This window comes from Gorilla gorilla, chromosome 18, assembly GCF_029281585.2.
Source record: "Gorilla gorilla gorilla isolate KB3781 chromosome 18, NHGRI_mGorGor1-v2.1_pri, whole genome shotgun sequence".
Taxonomy (NCBI): domain Eukaryota; kingdom Metazoa; phylum Chordata; class Mammalia; order Primates; family Hominidae; genus Gorilla; species Gorilla gorilla.
Genome location: NC_073242.2, coordinates 23,486,150 through 23,501,891, shown reverse-complemented (window position 1 = coordinate 23,501,891; position 15,742 = coordinate 23,486,150). Strand labels below are relative to the sequence as shown.

Genomic DNA, 15,742 nt, shown 5'->3' with positions numbered 1-15,742 from the left:
CACTTGTAATTCCAGCACTTTGGAAGGCCAAGGCAGGTGGATCACCTGCGGTCAGGAGTTTGAGACCAGCCTCACCAACACAGTGAAACCCCGTCTCTAGCAAAAATACAAAATTAGCCAGGCGTGATGGTGCATGCCTGTAATCTCAGCTGCTTGGGAGGCCAAGGCAGGAGAATGTCTTGAACCCGAGAGATGGAGGTTGCAGTGAGCTGAGATCGCACCATTGTACTCCAGCCTGGGCAACAAGAGCAAAACTCAGTCTCAAATTAAAAAAAATTAAATTAAATTTTTTTTAAGTAATCCCACTTCTGGGTATATATTTAAAGCAACTGAAATCAATATGTCAAAGAATATGTGCATTCCCATGTTTGTTGCAGTACTACTTACAATAGCAAAGATAGGGAATCAACCTAAGTGTTCAACAGAGGATGAATGAATAAAGAAAATATGGTGTATACACACAATAGAATCCTACCCAGACTTTTAAAAAAAGAGAGAAATTATATCATTTGTGACAATATACATGAATCTGGAGGACATTATGCTAAGTAAAATAAGCCAGAAACACAGAGACAAATACAGCATGATCTCACGTATATGTGGAATCTAATAAAGTTGTAGTCATAGAAGTAGAGAGTAGAAGGATGGTTACCAGAATCTGGGATGAGGGAGGGAGTTGTTGATCAAAGGATACAAAGTTTCAGATAGACAAGGGGAATAGGTTTGGAGATCTATTGCACAGCAGGGTAACACAGTCAATAATAAGTGTATCATATATTTCAAATAGCTAAGTAAATTTCAAATGTCTCACCATAAAAAATAAGTAAACAAGCTGATGGTTGTATTAATTAGTTTGAATTAACCATGACACATTGTATATATGTATCAAAACATCACATTGTACCCCATCAATTAAGATTTGTCAATCAAAAATAATATTAATAGTTTTTTTTAAAAAAGCTAGCCACCAAAAGATGAATATCCAACTGAAATAAAAAGAAGTCCTTCTCTACTCTATATGTCAATCCTGTTTCCCTAAGTGCACTGTTTGGCTCAGAAAGAATTGTCAATACCCTCAGCCATAAATTTTGCCACAAAATGTATCCGGATAACTACCCAAAAAAAATCCACACATACACACACAAAAAAATCCAAATAACGATCAAATCTTCATTTGCAGCACTCACTAAACTCTAAAGAATGGTCTCTACCTTTAGGGAGGGAAAGAAGATCTTCAATATAGGGCCATCCCACAAAAATCACTGCCCTGACTATCCCAATGAGACAAGCGACCGTCCTTCAGACTTCACCCTCCACCTTCACCTACACTATCTGCCAGCTTCTTCAACCGAAAAGGGATATAAACACTCCACCCAAAGGGTGAAGGGAACCCAAATTTAGAAGGGTGAAATGGTCACAAATCTATTTAAAGTTGAAATGCTACCAATACATTTTTGAAATGAGGTCAGCCGATGGGGCGATCACAGATTGCAATTCTACTTTCCGAGGTTTCCCACAAATTAAAGCGTTGCAGGCCAGGAAAGGGTTTCTCAGAAAGCACTGTGCTCACTCACACTCAAATCACCTCTCTGGCCCCAACCAAGCATTTCTCTCTCAGATCCACTGTAAGGTGCAGCTAATGCTATTGACCACGACATGTAAGCACATCCATTCTTGCGTCGTCTCCTTGATTCAAGAGCATTCATCTTGCCTCCCCAACAGGATTATAAACTCAGTAAGGACAAGGACAGTGCCCAGTCCTAGGAAGAACAAAAATAGCTACCATTTATCAAGTGCTTACTGTATATATGTCAGGTAGGGTGCTAAGAAACACTTCCCATAAAGTAGGTTTTATTATTATATCCTTTTAGCTATGAAAAAACAGAAGCTCAAAGAGGTTAAGTAACTTGCTTAAGGTCCCACAGCAAGAAGTCAAGATTTAAATCGAAGCCTTTCTTTCTCCAAAACACCAACTCTTCACCACCATGTGCAGCATGTGCTCAATAAACACGTACCCACTGGGTGACAGCAGTGGAGAGGGAGAGGGAGTGGGAGGATGCCTTTCAGAGGAAAATTCATTTCTACGGCCCTCCGCGTCTAAGGATACAGTGAAGAGAGATGTCCCTATTGTTAGAACCACAAAAATAACCTAGTAACCACCCTCAAAATAGAACAATCAACAATATGACTGACATGAAATTCCAAATGTCTCTTTAGGGTGTGAAAAATAGCAACAGCCACGAGGTGCTCCGGTAAGGCACCCCCACTGCTTCTAAATGGCCATTTCAGTTTCTCCTGCCTGACTTCCATCACTGCAGGCCTGGAATTTCAGGATTTGAGTCATGGCAAGTATTGTTGCCAAAGGCATCTCATGCTCCTCTTTTTCAAACATTTGGCCATTTCACTCACCCCCACACATCCCACTTTAAAACAGTGACAACAACCACTTCCTAGTCACTACACTGCCTTCACAGGGGCCAACCCCTCTGATATGACGTTCGTCTCCCACCTGCTCCTCCCTCCCTCACACCCTCTTCTTCCTGTTCCCTGCATGTGCCCTATTCTCTCTCCTCACTATCTCAACTGCGTTGTCCTGTCCTGTGCCTGAAACACCCTCCCCTGCCCTCATCCCCTTGTCAATCCGGGAACTCCCACTCCTGCTGTAAGACTGTTCCCAAATGTCACCTCCTCTGTGGAATCTTCACCAGTCCGAGGAGGAGTAGGGATGCCATCCAAAGTGTTTTTACATTCTTGGTGTAGCACTTTACATTATGTCTCAGAACTAATTGGCCATGTGCTGTTCTCCTTTTAAAAGACCAGGAAGATCTTTAAGGGTGAGGACAGTGTCTTACTTCTCTTCAAAGCCCATATGGCAACCTGACATTATACAATATATTCGTTCTATGTTATTCACTTATCACTGTTATTCTACTAGAATGTAAATTCCATGAAGCCAGCGATGCTGTTCTGTTCACTGTTCTAGTTCCAATGCCTAGAACAGTACCTGATACGTGGTAGGCGTCCAATAAATATATATTAAATGAATGGAAAAACGGTTGGATAGCTAGAAGGATGGATGAATTGATGGATGGATGGATGGATGGATGGTTGGATGGATGAATGGAAGAATAGCTGGGTGGATGGGTGGATGTTTGGATGAATGAATGGAAGAATAGCTGGGTGGATGGGTGGATGGATGGATGGATGGATGGATGGATGGATGGATGGACAGATTGGTGGATAGGTGGATGGATGGATAGATAGATAGATAGATAGATAGATAGATAGATAGATAGATAGATAGATAGATAGAGGCAGGATCATATTTTACCCACCCAAAGGTCATGAAGATATGGAGAAGCAGAACCAAGATTTAAAATCAGGTCTGTTTTGAGCTTGAACTCTCAAGCCCAATTTGATACTCCTTCCCTAGAGGCCCAAAGTCTGGTCTCTGGGAAGTAGCAAGATGAAAGAAAAAAGAAAGCTAGAATTCACCCCCAGGAACACGGTTATGGTTGAACTAATGGTGTTGCATATCTTGAATCCGTTAATTTCCATCTACTTAGCCAGTTCCAAGACCCATAGGAGTGGATCAGAGCTCTCTGGTCTGGGTTTGAGTTCTCCTCCTGACTCTGTAGGGCAACTTTCTGCTTGTGGGCTGAGGGGGAAGGAGATGCCCAGGAAACCACAAACAAGCAGGACAAATGGCAATTAAAAGGTAATAACAACCATGGTAATGATTAACAGCTTAGCACTTCTGAATAAAAGCTGACATCTCTACCAGATCCTGTCCTTGCTGTTCCTCTCAACCTTCAGGAACACTGAGCATCCTTACAACACCAAACATTTCCAGGAAAGACACTGAACTTCCCTTCTCTGTTCACAAGGAGGAATAGCCAGTACAGAATCAAGCTCAGGGTAGAACAGAACCAGGCTGAACATTAGGTAAAAGTGTACCCTCGCTGACTCAAAAAAAAAGTTGGTTTATAGGTAGAAACTAACTTTTTTTTTTTTTTTTTTTGAGACGGAGTCTTGCTCTGTCGCCAGGCTGGAGTGCAGTGGCGCAATCTTGGCTCACTGCAACCTCTGCCTCCCGGGTTCAAGCGATTCTCCTGCCTCAGCCTCCCGAGAAGCTGGAACTACAAGCACATGCCACCACACCTGGCTAATTTTTGTATTTTTAGTAGTGAAGGGGTTTCACCATGTTGGCCAGGCTGGTCTCGAATTCCTGACCTCAGATGATCCACCCACCTCAGCCTCCCAAAGTGCTGGGATTACAGGCATGAGCCACCATACCCAGCCCATAGTTTTATATTCTCATAATTCCCTGTAGTTCCTTTATAATTAAAAAAAAGAATATTCAACAGATATCTACTAAGTGCCCAGATTTGTGTTACAGGGGTGTTAAAGATATATTAACACCAACTGAGACTTTCTCCTTAATGAAATCAGAAAGACAGACTTGACAAAAGTCCTTTCTCTATAAGTGAGTCAACACTGTTTATTGTTAAACTACTTAAAAAGTATCTTCTGAACAAGAGAAAATACTGCCTAAGCCAAAGGAATGAAGAGTTGTAATATATCAGAGATGGACACAGGGTGAGGAAGGTATTTGGCAGGCAATGTGACTAATCTTGTGCTCCCTGAAAACTGACTTTCAGCTCAAAATGCCTCTCACTGAAATGCTGTGCTCTCTCTTTTTATTTGTTTTCAATCTATTGGCCCAGACTTGCTCCTCCACCTCTGAAATTGTCTGATTTTTCTTCTTTAGAACAGCCACCTCAAACTGTAAACCCTAAACAAAAAGGAAGTGAGCTCATTATCTGAGTTATTAACTAAGAGGAGATGAAGTTCTCTGTCAAACTGGGAAAGAAGCCATCTCAAGGTAACAGGCTAGTTCTACCAAATACTTACTCATCTTACTTGTAGCCATGATACAAATAAATATTTAGGGTTTCTCCATAGAATGTGACAAAGATAAGTCTCCTGCACATATTTTGTTTTGTTTTTAATTGAGATAGGGTCTTGTTATGTTGCCCAGGCTGGTCTCGAACTCCTGGCCTCAAGCAATCCTCTTGCCTTGGCCTTCCGGAGTGCTGTGATTACAGACATGAGCCACTGCCTTCAGCCCTGTTTGCGTCTATTATCCAGGATATGGGCAGTTTTACAATACAGATTTTTAGCTCTAGTTCCTTGACAACTCAGACTTTCTCCAGTTACCTCAGAAAATGAGAATGAGAAGTTGGGCTTTTTTTTTTTTTTTAATTCCCAGACCACTGACTGCATCCCCAGCCATTACATAGGTTAGCTTCCCATTATATATTCTCCCGGTACCCAGTCCATTTTCTTCAAAGTACCTAATAAAAATGAGGTTAAATATGAGTGCAATGATCTGTAGAATGTCTTATCTCCCCCCACTACATCATAAGCTCCATGACAACAGAAATCTTCTCAGTTTCATTCACCATTGTATTCTGTCACCTAAAATAGTTCCTGACACATAGAACTTGACACATAGAACTTAATCAGTGAGGCCAGGTGTGGTGGCTCACTCCTGTAATCCCAGCACTTTGGGAGGTTGAGGTGGGCAGATCAATTGAGGTCAGGAGTTAGAGACCAGCCTGGCCAGCATGGTGAAACCCTGTCTCTACTAAAAATACAAAAATTAGCTGGGCGAGGTGGTGGGCACCTGTAATCGCAGCTACTTGGGAGGCTGAGGCAGGAGAATCACTTGAACCTGGGAGGCAGAGGTTACAGTGAACCAAGATCGTACTACTGCACTCCAGCCTGGGCGAAAGAGTGAGAGTTTGTCTAAACAAAAAAAAAGAGACTGGGCGCGGTGGCTCACGCCTATAATCCCAGCACTTTGGGAGACCAAGTCAGGAGGATCACAATGTCAGGAGATCGATACCATCCTGGCTAACATGGTGAAACCCCGTCTCTACTAAAAATACAAAAAATTAGCTGGGCGAGGTGGTGGGCGCCTGTAGTCCCAGCTACTCTGGAGGCTGAGGCAGGAGAATGGCGTGAACCTGGGAGGTGGAGCTTGCAGTGAGCCAAGATTGCACCACTGCACTCCAGCCTGGGCGACAGAGCAAGACTCCGTCTCAAAAAAAAAAAAAAAAAAGAGAGAACTTTTAGAAGGAGAATGGAGTGAACGGATGGATGCATGGATGGACAAATAGATAAACAGAAAAACGGATGATGAATAGAGAGGTGGGTGGATAAATGGAGGGATGGATGGATGAATAAATGAATGTATGTGGTGAATAGACAAATTTCCTACTGGATTTTCAAGCAGCCATCACACCTCCAAATGCCATATGTAAACACTGTGGATGTTGTATTCTCTGTAAAAAGGCTAACATTCTATCTATGGAATTTCACACAATTTCAATGAAGAGTTTGGATGAATGAAGTCAAAGAATTCATGTTATTAGAGCAAATGCCAGAACATAAGGGACTTACCTTTGAAGGCATCAGAGACAAACTTTTCAGCAGATCCCCCTGTCTACCCAAGAATTAACTGAACTGCATAGTTAAAAGGCCAGACCATATATTTTAAATTATACTTAGTAATTTAATGATCTGTATCTGAAAAGTAGCAAAAGAAGATGCATATTGTGAAAATTATGACATATTGATCTACTTACATATATGTGTGTGTATACACGTGTGTGTGTGTGTGTGCATGTGTGATGGAAACAGACAGAGACAGAAGGATAAGCAGAGACAGAGAGAAGAGAGACCCCAAAAGTACAAATGTGTATAAGATTATTTTCAAACCTTCAGTTAATCTTTTGACCAATTGCCTTCTTCTGTATCTTCTATTTTTTTTTTTTTGGCCTTGATACACTATAAACATGCTGCATCTGGTTGTGGGCAGTATCTCTGGAGTATCATTAGTGCTTGGAAATAATATATTTTTAAAAAATTATATCCTAAGAATCTATATATCATTATCAGCTAGATTTTCAAAGGTCATATTTACCATATTTACTTAGAAAGGCATTCTGTTGCCCAGTGACAAAGCTTCAGACTCCTCCTGAGTGCTCTACAGTGAAAAATGAATTTGTTGTTGCCTCTCCAACAAATCAGCCCTCCTTTTTAAGACTCAATGTTAACCCACTCAAAGATTCTTATTTCGATTGGGACATTGAGCCTGAAATCCCCTGTGAGGTGGTAAAAAAAAGAAAAAAGCCAAATCATCAAACACGAAGTCAAAAAGCCTCTGCCTTTTATTCACAGAGAAGCCCGCAGGACACATTTAGAATAAGCTAAAAGGTGAGTGGAGTTTGGCTCACAGGTCTCTGGGGTCTGCTTCTGGGAAGAAAGAGAAGTGAAACAATAGAAGTAACCTCTAAACTTGCAGCCTGACTTGGTGATTTTTTGAAAAAATGGACCTCTTTATTATTTTACTAAGAAAATTCAACCTGAAGTGCATGGGGCCATATTATAAGTTTCTAGGGAACACTGCCCAAAATAAAATTAACTTTTGATTCATTTTTTGTTATATAAATACACATATGCTATGCTAATCTACACATGTTAATTACCCACTAAAATAAACTTTATATTTGATAGGGTGAATATTGATAAAAACAAGAATGATTGGATTCATGTCATGATTTGGGGTTTTTTAAGAATAATTTCAACTACAAGATTTAAAAACCTGTTTTCTAATCTACATGGGAAAAAGAAGAGCTGACTTACTCATTATCATCAATTCTAGCTTTCCATAGAAATAAAATTAACCTTTTTTGTGATATAAAAAAGTGCAAACTCTTCTAGTCTACATGTGTTAATTACACACTAAAATAAACTTTGATTTGATAGGATTGATATTGATGAAAACAACAATAGTTGGAGTCATGTCAGACTTTGGGGTTTTTTAAGAATAATTTCAATTAGAAGATTTAAAAACATGTTTTCTAATCTACATGGGAAAAGGAAGAGCCAACTTACTCATTATAATCATCAATTCTAGCTTTTCATAGAAAATTTGTACACTGGGGTTTTTCTAGAGAGTCCATGGCAAGTTCAGATCTTTCTCAGAAGAAAAGACAATGCTAACCAGGCATGGGTTTCTGGGCCCAGACACTGAACTGAGCACTCACTGGTGTTACCCAATACCCAGGAAGAAATATACCCAAGAAGAGAAACTATCTAAGTACATGAAAGAGGCCTAGTCATTTAACAAGTTCCAGAATGAACTCCGTCCCACTTTGACACAGTTTCCTACAGCTAATCAAGTAATACTGATGGTCTCACTTAGACTCATTGATACTTGCTGTGGCTATTTCTCATGCACCACCTCATTATTCTTCACCATAACCTTATGAGTTAGGTGCTATTATCCCCATTTTATGGATGAGGAGACCAAGGTTGCTACTGGGGGACGACTTGCCCAAGGTCACACAGGGAGTAAGCGGCCCATCAGAGATACATACCCAATTCTACTGGACTCCAACTCCTTGCTAAGAATTCTGAATCTCTATATTTTATTGCCTCTCTATTTCTACCAAAGTCACTTCCTTTACAAAAACAAAAAACACTTTGGGAGGCCAAAGCAGAATGAGACTCCTGGCTTGAGGCCGGCAGTTTGAGACCAGGCACAGGCAGCAAAGCAAGATCCACTATCTCTACAAAACATTTTAAAATTAAAAAATATGTATTTTGCCAGGTTCAGTGACTCACACCTGTAATCCTAGCACTTTGGGAAGCTAAGGCGGGCAGATCACCTGAGGTCAGGAGTTCGAGACCAGCCTAACCAACGTGGCGAAACCCCACCTCTACTAAAAATATAAAAATTAGCCGGGCATGGTGGCACATGCCTGTAGTCCCAGCTACTCAAGAGGCTGAGGCACGAGAATCACTTGAACCTGGGAAGTGGAGGTTGCAGTGAGCTAAGATCACGCCACTGCACTCCAGCCTGGATGACAGAGTAAGACTCTGTCTCAAAAAAAAAAAAAAAAAAAAAAGGGCCGTGGTGACACACACCTGCAGTCCCAGCTACTCAGCAGACTGAGGCAGGAGAATCACTTGAGCCCAGGAGTTTGAGGCTGCAGTGAGCTATGATCATGTCACTGCCCTCCAGCCTGGGCCACACAGTGAGACCCTGTCTCTAAAAACAAAATTTAAAATAAAAGAAGAAGGTTTTTCTCTCTACCAAAAATCTTCTTAGAGAAGACTTTAATTACAATTAAAGCTCAAATGCAGGTCCTAAGTTCCTGTAAAGAATGCCACAGAGACAGCCAGCACTGTAGCTCATGCCTGTAATCTGAACACTTTGGGAGTCCGAGGCAGGTGGATCACCTGAGGTCAGGAGTTCAAGACCAGCCTGGCCAAAATGATGAAACCCCATCTCTACTAAAAATACAAAAATTAGCCAGGTGTGGTGGCAGGCCCCCGTAATCCCAGCAACTTGGGAGGCTGAGGCAGAAGAATCGCTTGAGCCCCAGGAGATGGAGGTTACCGTGAGTCGAAATGGTGCCACTGCACTGCAGCCTGGGCAACAGAGTGAGACTCTGTCTTAAAAAATAAATAAATAAATAAATAAAAGGCAAAGAAAAAAATGCCATAGAGAGAAATCTGCCTTGCTTGTCAAAGGAGTTCCACTTCTACTCTAGAATTTAGGCAATTTTACAATAGGGATCTTCAGCCCCAGTTCCCTGTCATCAAACACATTCTTAAATTACCTCCCAGAGAGTGGTTTTATAAGAAATAGACAGAGTGGAAACAAAAAGGGAGAAATTATAAGGCAGCCAACCTAGAGTTTCGTCCTATCATCATACGAAAGCAAGAAAATCTATTCTTAAGCTCCCCTGAGCACACAGAAATCCATAATTTCCCAAGGTTTATGAGTTTTCCATCCTTCCTCTCCCAACCCATAGCAGTGTCCCCAATTTCCATGACAATGTAATAGAGCATGAAGGTTACTCTCAATGGTTTCTTTGCCTTGCGATCATCCTACACACCTCCTACCGGAGTGGCAGAGACGACATCCTCTCTCTGCTTGTATTTTTGAAATGGAAACATCCTCTAAATAGTGGCTGCCTGAAATAAACACTGCATTTCCCACATGCTCCCTCACAGCAAGGTGTGGGTATGTGATTAAACCCTAGCTAAGAGGATATAGGTAGAAGGATCTTGAGCATCTTCCACAAGTGACACCAAGCATGTGCTATATGCCCTTCTTTACCCCTTTCTTCCTTCCTGCCAGCTGAAAGAAGATGTGAGGACTCCAGCGTCTAGCATCCTTTTTGGACCATGAGATAATTGTCACTCCCCAGGGATGGTGGAGCAGAAAACTCAAAGGAACCTGAGGCCCTGGGCTCTGGATTGCTGACTTAAGTGAGATCATAAAACCTTATGTGTTTTGTATAAACTGTTGATTCCATCGTAAGTGGATTCACTTTCAGAGGAAATATCTGATACCAAGAACAATCAGATACTAAGGAACTCCTCAGTGGTTCCACAATTAGTCCCAGGCAATGCTGAGTACCAGGGATAAATTTCCCTCCTTCCTATGTGTTCCCATTCTAAACATCTCAATTTCAGGGACTGCCAATCTGCCCCTCCCCTCACTCCTCCCTACTGCTGCCCAAATGGAATATGCTGTCAAAGCAGCTACACAGAGTGACCAGAAGTTCATGGCTGAGTTTTGACTCTTACCTGGCAGGCAGTTCCATAGCAAAGCAACCCTGCAGAGCCAGTCTTCTCTCGTGCCAGCTGCCCCACCATTGGGGTAGTCTGGGGACAATCATAAGAGCAGATATTTTCTGAGCATACTCTGTGCCAAGCTCTGGTCCAAGAATCTTGGATATTGCAATGAGTTGGAGCTGCTCAGCCACACTATGGTACTGTTACTGACTCCGTTTTATAGACAAGGAGGCTGAAATACAGAGAGGCTAAGTAATATGCCTGGGAAGTCTCAAAGCTAGGATTCAGACCGACAGGGACTTGCCTGGTAGCCTGTGCAAATGCCCACTTCTCTACGCTGCCTCTTGGTGGGGAGGCAGGGAAGAGAAAAAGAAAGGCAATTTAAAAAATAGACACTCCAGAGGGGCATAGTGGCTCACACCTATAATCCCAACACTGGGGGGCTGAGGTGGGAGGATCACTTGAAGCCAGGAGTTCAAGACCAGTCTTGCAACATCACAAGACCCCTTCTCTACAAAAGTTGTTTTAAAATTAGCCAGGCGTGGTGGTGCGTACTTGTAGTCCCAATTAATCAGGAGGCTGATGCAGGAGGATCACTTGAGCCCATGAGTTTGAGGCTGCAGTGAGCTCTGATCATACCACTGTACTCCAGCCAGGGCAACAGAGTGAGACCCTGTCAAAAAAAAAAAAAAAAGACACTCCTATCTCTAGAGCGCCCATATTTCATTACAAACTTTAATTCTGCCTTTTTCTCTTAACATCAGAAAATTCCTATTATCTTCCAGACTTTGAGTTAAAGGATCTCCTATTTCAAATGTGTCATGCCTTGCACATTCCAAAGTGACTTTCCCATCCATCAATAACAGCAGAGCAGGTGGCATAGAAGATCCGTGGTAAAAATATTTAAAAATCGCCCCCGACCTCAGCAAGAGACAAAGACTGTAACTGATTCATGGAAGTGAAAGGCAACCTCAAAGAAGAAATTACACATTCCGGTGCCAAGACACCATTGGCGTTTTGTTTGAGGGGTCAAAGTTCTAGAAAACAATCCAAACTTGTTTGCACCAGGGCCTGAGTTGTTGCCACTTAAAGAGACTTGAGGAGTCCTCTGGTGTGGTGCAGAGGATCCAAATCTTGGTAAGAGAGCCTGGGTAGGTTGGCAGGGCTCACTGAGCCTACCGGGACCCCGATCTCAGAAGAGTATGCACGAGTCTCAGAGGAGCACAGTGCCATGCTGCCAGCAAGCGAACATTCTGCCCCACTGACGATGCCACCTACACTCACTAGGGATCACTTTACTTTTCCCTGGAGGGTGGAGGTGCAGCCACAAAACTGTCAGTCAGTGCTAAATCACACGTCAGACTCTTCCACACTCGAATACTTTCTTTTAATTTAAACCCAGCTCACCAGGGTGGTGGTCACTTTGCCCCTAAAGATACAATACCCCAGAAATGTGCCGTTTCTTACCAAACTCAATCTCACCAAGCCCAAGAGTGAAAAATTAAAATTTAAATTAAAAAGAAAACATAACACACAAACTTTCCAGATGAGAGGTTGCAAACTTAAATGCCCACAGGGGCCAGAAATGGGTGAAGTGTTCCCCACTGGGATCAACTGAGACAAAATGGTAAGGCTGTTCCCCATCTACGACAACGGCTCTCAGCTCCAAACGATTGTTTTCACGCGAAAGTGAGACCATTTCTCAGCAAAGTTAAAGTTGGAAATTAGGATGTGTATGTGAAATCTCCCAGTTCTAAAACGTACACATCAAATTCACAAGCAAGACACCCTAAGGGCTACACAGAGCTGCGGGTGACTTTTGGTCCTGGAGAGCCAATTTGCAATCTGTCTTTTAGACATGAGCCCCAAAGACGGGGGAGGAGGACACTTTACACGTGATCAACTCACCACCAGCAGGTTTGATACCCCTGGTTAGAGTCCAGGATCTCAAGCCAGATGCAAGAACTCAGGTAACCAGTGCCCTGGAGACCTTTCTGTTTCAACCCAGAAGATAGGGTGATTTAAACCAGGATCTGAGAAACACTCCCTCTGGAACTACTTCTTTCAGAGAGAGAGGAGGCCCAGGCGACAAACACAGTCGCCTTTCTAGGGGATGCACCATCTGCAGAGGAGCGGCAGCCACCTGCAGAGACCTCTGCAAGGCAGGGAGAGGCAGAACCTCCCTGGGTGAGATAAGGAAGGGACATGGGCAGAGAAAGGGGAACTAAGGAGGACAGGTTCTCCCAGAAACGTCCCGGGAAGGCACTTTCTCCCCCAGCGGAACTGACCATGCCAGGATTGCTTCAGGAGACCGCTTTGACTTTTCCAGAGCCGAGAAGGCAGGAAGGGTAGGTGAACTTCCTTGGCATGTAAGACTCCCAAGCGCCATCGGCCCCAGTCACACATACACCCCTTGAAAGGACCCCGTTGTGGTGAAGAACTCCTAGCCTGGGAGGTCACTCCGACCAACGTGATTCTTTCACTCTCTGCCTAACTCAGTCACTTCTTCTATAAAGTATTTTTCACCCTCTCTTCCCACAAATAGCATCCCCAAAGCCCCAGAGCCTACCTTGGCACTGGAATCCCTGCTTCCCGAAGCCCCTGCAAAAGCAGAAGGAGGTGTATGTCAGGCAGCCCGGGGGGCCCAGCCTCCAGCTAGTTCCCCACAGAGTCACCCGCCTTCCTCCCTGCCTCTGTACCCCAGGTGCAAACTCCCAGCCACAGGCGGGTGCCCAAGAGTCTTCCGCCTTTGTGGGGGTAGGTGGGAGCTCGGCTGTAACCCCCATCTGCCTTCACTTCTGCAGAAGAGAGGAGGCTGCGACCACCAGGTGGCGGGATAGTGGGGAGCGTTTCCGTCGGGGTAGGGGCTGAAGGCAGGCGGCAGATGTACCCATAGATGCCCCGAGCACCCTCGGGAAAAGAGAAGAGATAAAGACGCATTCAGAGGGAGGGCGAGAGTGACCCCGCGGCGGTGGTGTCCTCTGGGAGGGGGACTGGGAAGGAGGAAAGGATGCCCCACTACTGGAGGGACTGGGGAAGAAAGGGGCCCGCAGTGATGTGACCGAGGAATGGAAAGGGGAACCCAGGCCCTCGGGGAGGGGCAATGGGAGATAACACAGGGCGCTGCCCGGAGGCACAGAGGAGTGAGAAAGGATGTCCCATGCCCGCAGGGAGATAGAGAAGAACACCCAGGGCGCTGCCCCCCCGGAAACAAGGGGTGGGGGGCGAGGGCTCCTCGCGCCCGGAAGCAGGCGGAGAGATAGGGAACCCCGGGTCGGAGAGCACCCGAGGCGCTGCCCTCCAGGGCAGGCACAGACCCCGCGCGCTCCTAGTCAGGTGGAGCAAAGGCGCCCGCGACGCTGCCCCTGGGCGCTCTAGAGGCGCCTGAGAGCAGGAGAGGGCAGGAGGCGCCCCGCGGCGGCCCGTCTGGGACCAGGGTGGGGACAGGGCAACGGCAGGACTGTCCATCCGGGAGTCCCGGGCAGCACGGTCCGGAGCGGGGAGTCCGGGGACGCGGGGTCCCAGGGTACGGAGGGCGCAGAGGGCGCGGAGAGGGGGTCCCTGGCGCGGCGCTGCCCTCGGGGGCCCGGGAAGGTGCCCTGCGCGCGCGCGCTCACCAGATGAAGTCGGTGCAGTGGCTGCAGAAGGTGGGCTGCTTGAAGAAGCGGGCGGTGAATTTGTGGTTCTTGACCTCATGCACGTTCTTCTGCCGGAGGGCGCCTTTGCGGGCGAAGCGCACGGTGCTCTCCTCGCCCTCGCTCGGCGGCGGCCCCGCAGCCGGGTCAGCCATCTTGCGCGCGGGGAGCCGGAGCCCGAGAGGTGCCGGCCCCGGGGCCGCGGGACCGCGGGCTGCGGGCCGGGGAGGCGCGGGAGGCGGCGGCCGCTGCTGCACCCGGGGCAGCGGGCGCTTCCCCTGCGCCGGCTCTGGCGGCCGCGGCGCGCGGAGCCGGGGCTGTCACTCGCCCAGCTGCTGCCGCTCGTCCAGCTGCGCTTGGCACCGCTGGCCCCAGCTGCGGGGGAGGGAGGCGGAGCCCCGGGCCAGCCCCGCCCTCCTCATTTGCATCGCGCCCAGGCCCCGCCCAGCGCTGCCAGCTGCTTTACATATCGGCGCCCCGGCTACCGCGGGCCTCGCGGCTAAGCGTGCACAGCCGCAGCTCTGCAGCGCGGGGACCGCAGCCCGGGGTCGTCGGACCCGAGCCTCGCCCACCACCCCACCCCGTCCTCGGCCCCCGGGGCTGCGTTCAGGAGATGTGCCCGGGGGAGGAGCGAGAGTGGAAAGACCTACGGGGCGAAGGGGAGCGGGTGGAAGGGGTGGGGCGCAGCGAATTCCACCCCGGCCTCTGCGGAGACTGGTACCCATCCACCCCCATCCATCCCATTGGTCATTCTGCACGCGTCTCCTGGAGGGATGGGCTCCCGCTGTCACTCATTAGGAAAGGCTTGTGGCCGCACACACTTACACACACATACACACACACGTTCTGCAGAGGTAGGGGAGGAGCGATCTTTATTTTATATGTCTCTAACTCCACCACAGAGAAGATTCTTGGCTTTGCTTGCCTCCTGCACGTTTGGAAGAGAACTCCCTACCTTCTGTCCATCCCCTCTGCAAAACGACTCCGTTTCCCCAACTGTAACATAGGGCTAATAGTGTGGGGAGGAAGGATTTCAGTAGATCAATATTTTTCCAAATTTCATTCATTTCCGACTCGTCTTCACAAATTCTGCTCGTATTTGTGCACCCTCTGGGGGAAAAAAAAAGCCTATCTCTTTTGGTCTGAGTTTGAATAGCAAGAGGTATCTACATTATTAAAATATCTCCAGGTGCCGTCATCTGTCCTAAGCATCTTCGACTGAAGTCATCTTTTATTTGTTAAGAGAGGAAATTAATAAATGCTAGAGGGGTGTTAAAGACATTACTATCCAACCAGGACTCTCTCCTTGATGTGATCTGAAGGTAACTGAAAGGGTAATAATTGTCTACAGTGTGTAACTCAATGTTATTTAGCGCCCTGTTCATGCACAAGGCCTAAAGATACCCACTGCCACCATGTCCCCCACTCTGGGAACGCAGAGATTC

General features: G+C 46.1%; 1 protein-coding gene across 3 annotated transcripts in view; it reads right to left on the bottom strand.

Moving 5' to 3' along the window:
• PRKCB (protein kinase C beta) overlaps positions 1–14,639 on the bottom strand; it is a 385,313-nt gene extending 370,674 nt beyond the window's left edge. The window contains exons 1-2 of one of the 3 annotated variants that reach the window (XM_019012417.4): positions 14,280–14,639; positions 13,232–13,263 (exon numbers count right to left, since the gene is read on the bottom strand). In XM_019012417.4, the coding sequence (XP_018867962.1) occupies positions 13,232–13,263; positions 14,280–14,452 (205 nt within the window). In that variant the 5' untranslated portion in view covers positions 14,453–14,639. The remainder of the gene's footprint in view (positions 1–13,231; positions 13,264–14,279) is intronic. The other 2 variants (XM_019012418.4, XM_055365530.2) reach the window with 2 other exon arrangements.
• Positions 14,640–15,742: the final 1,103 nt, after the last annotated feature.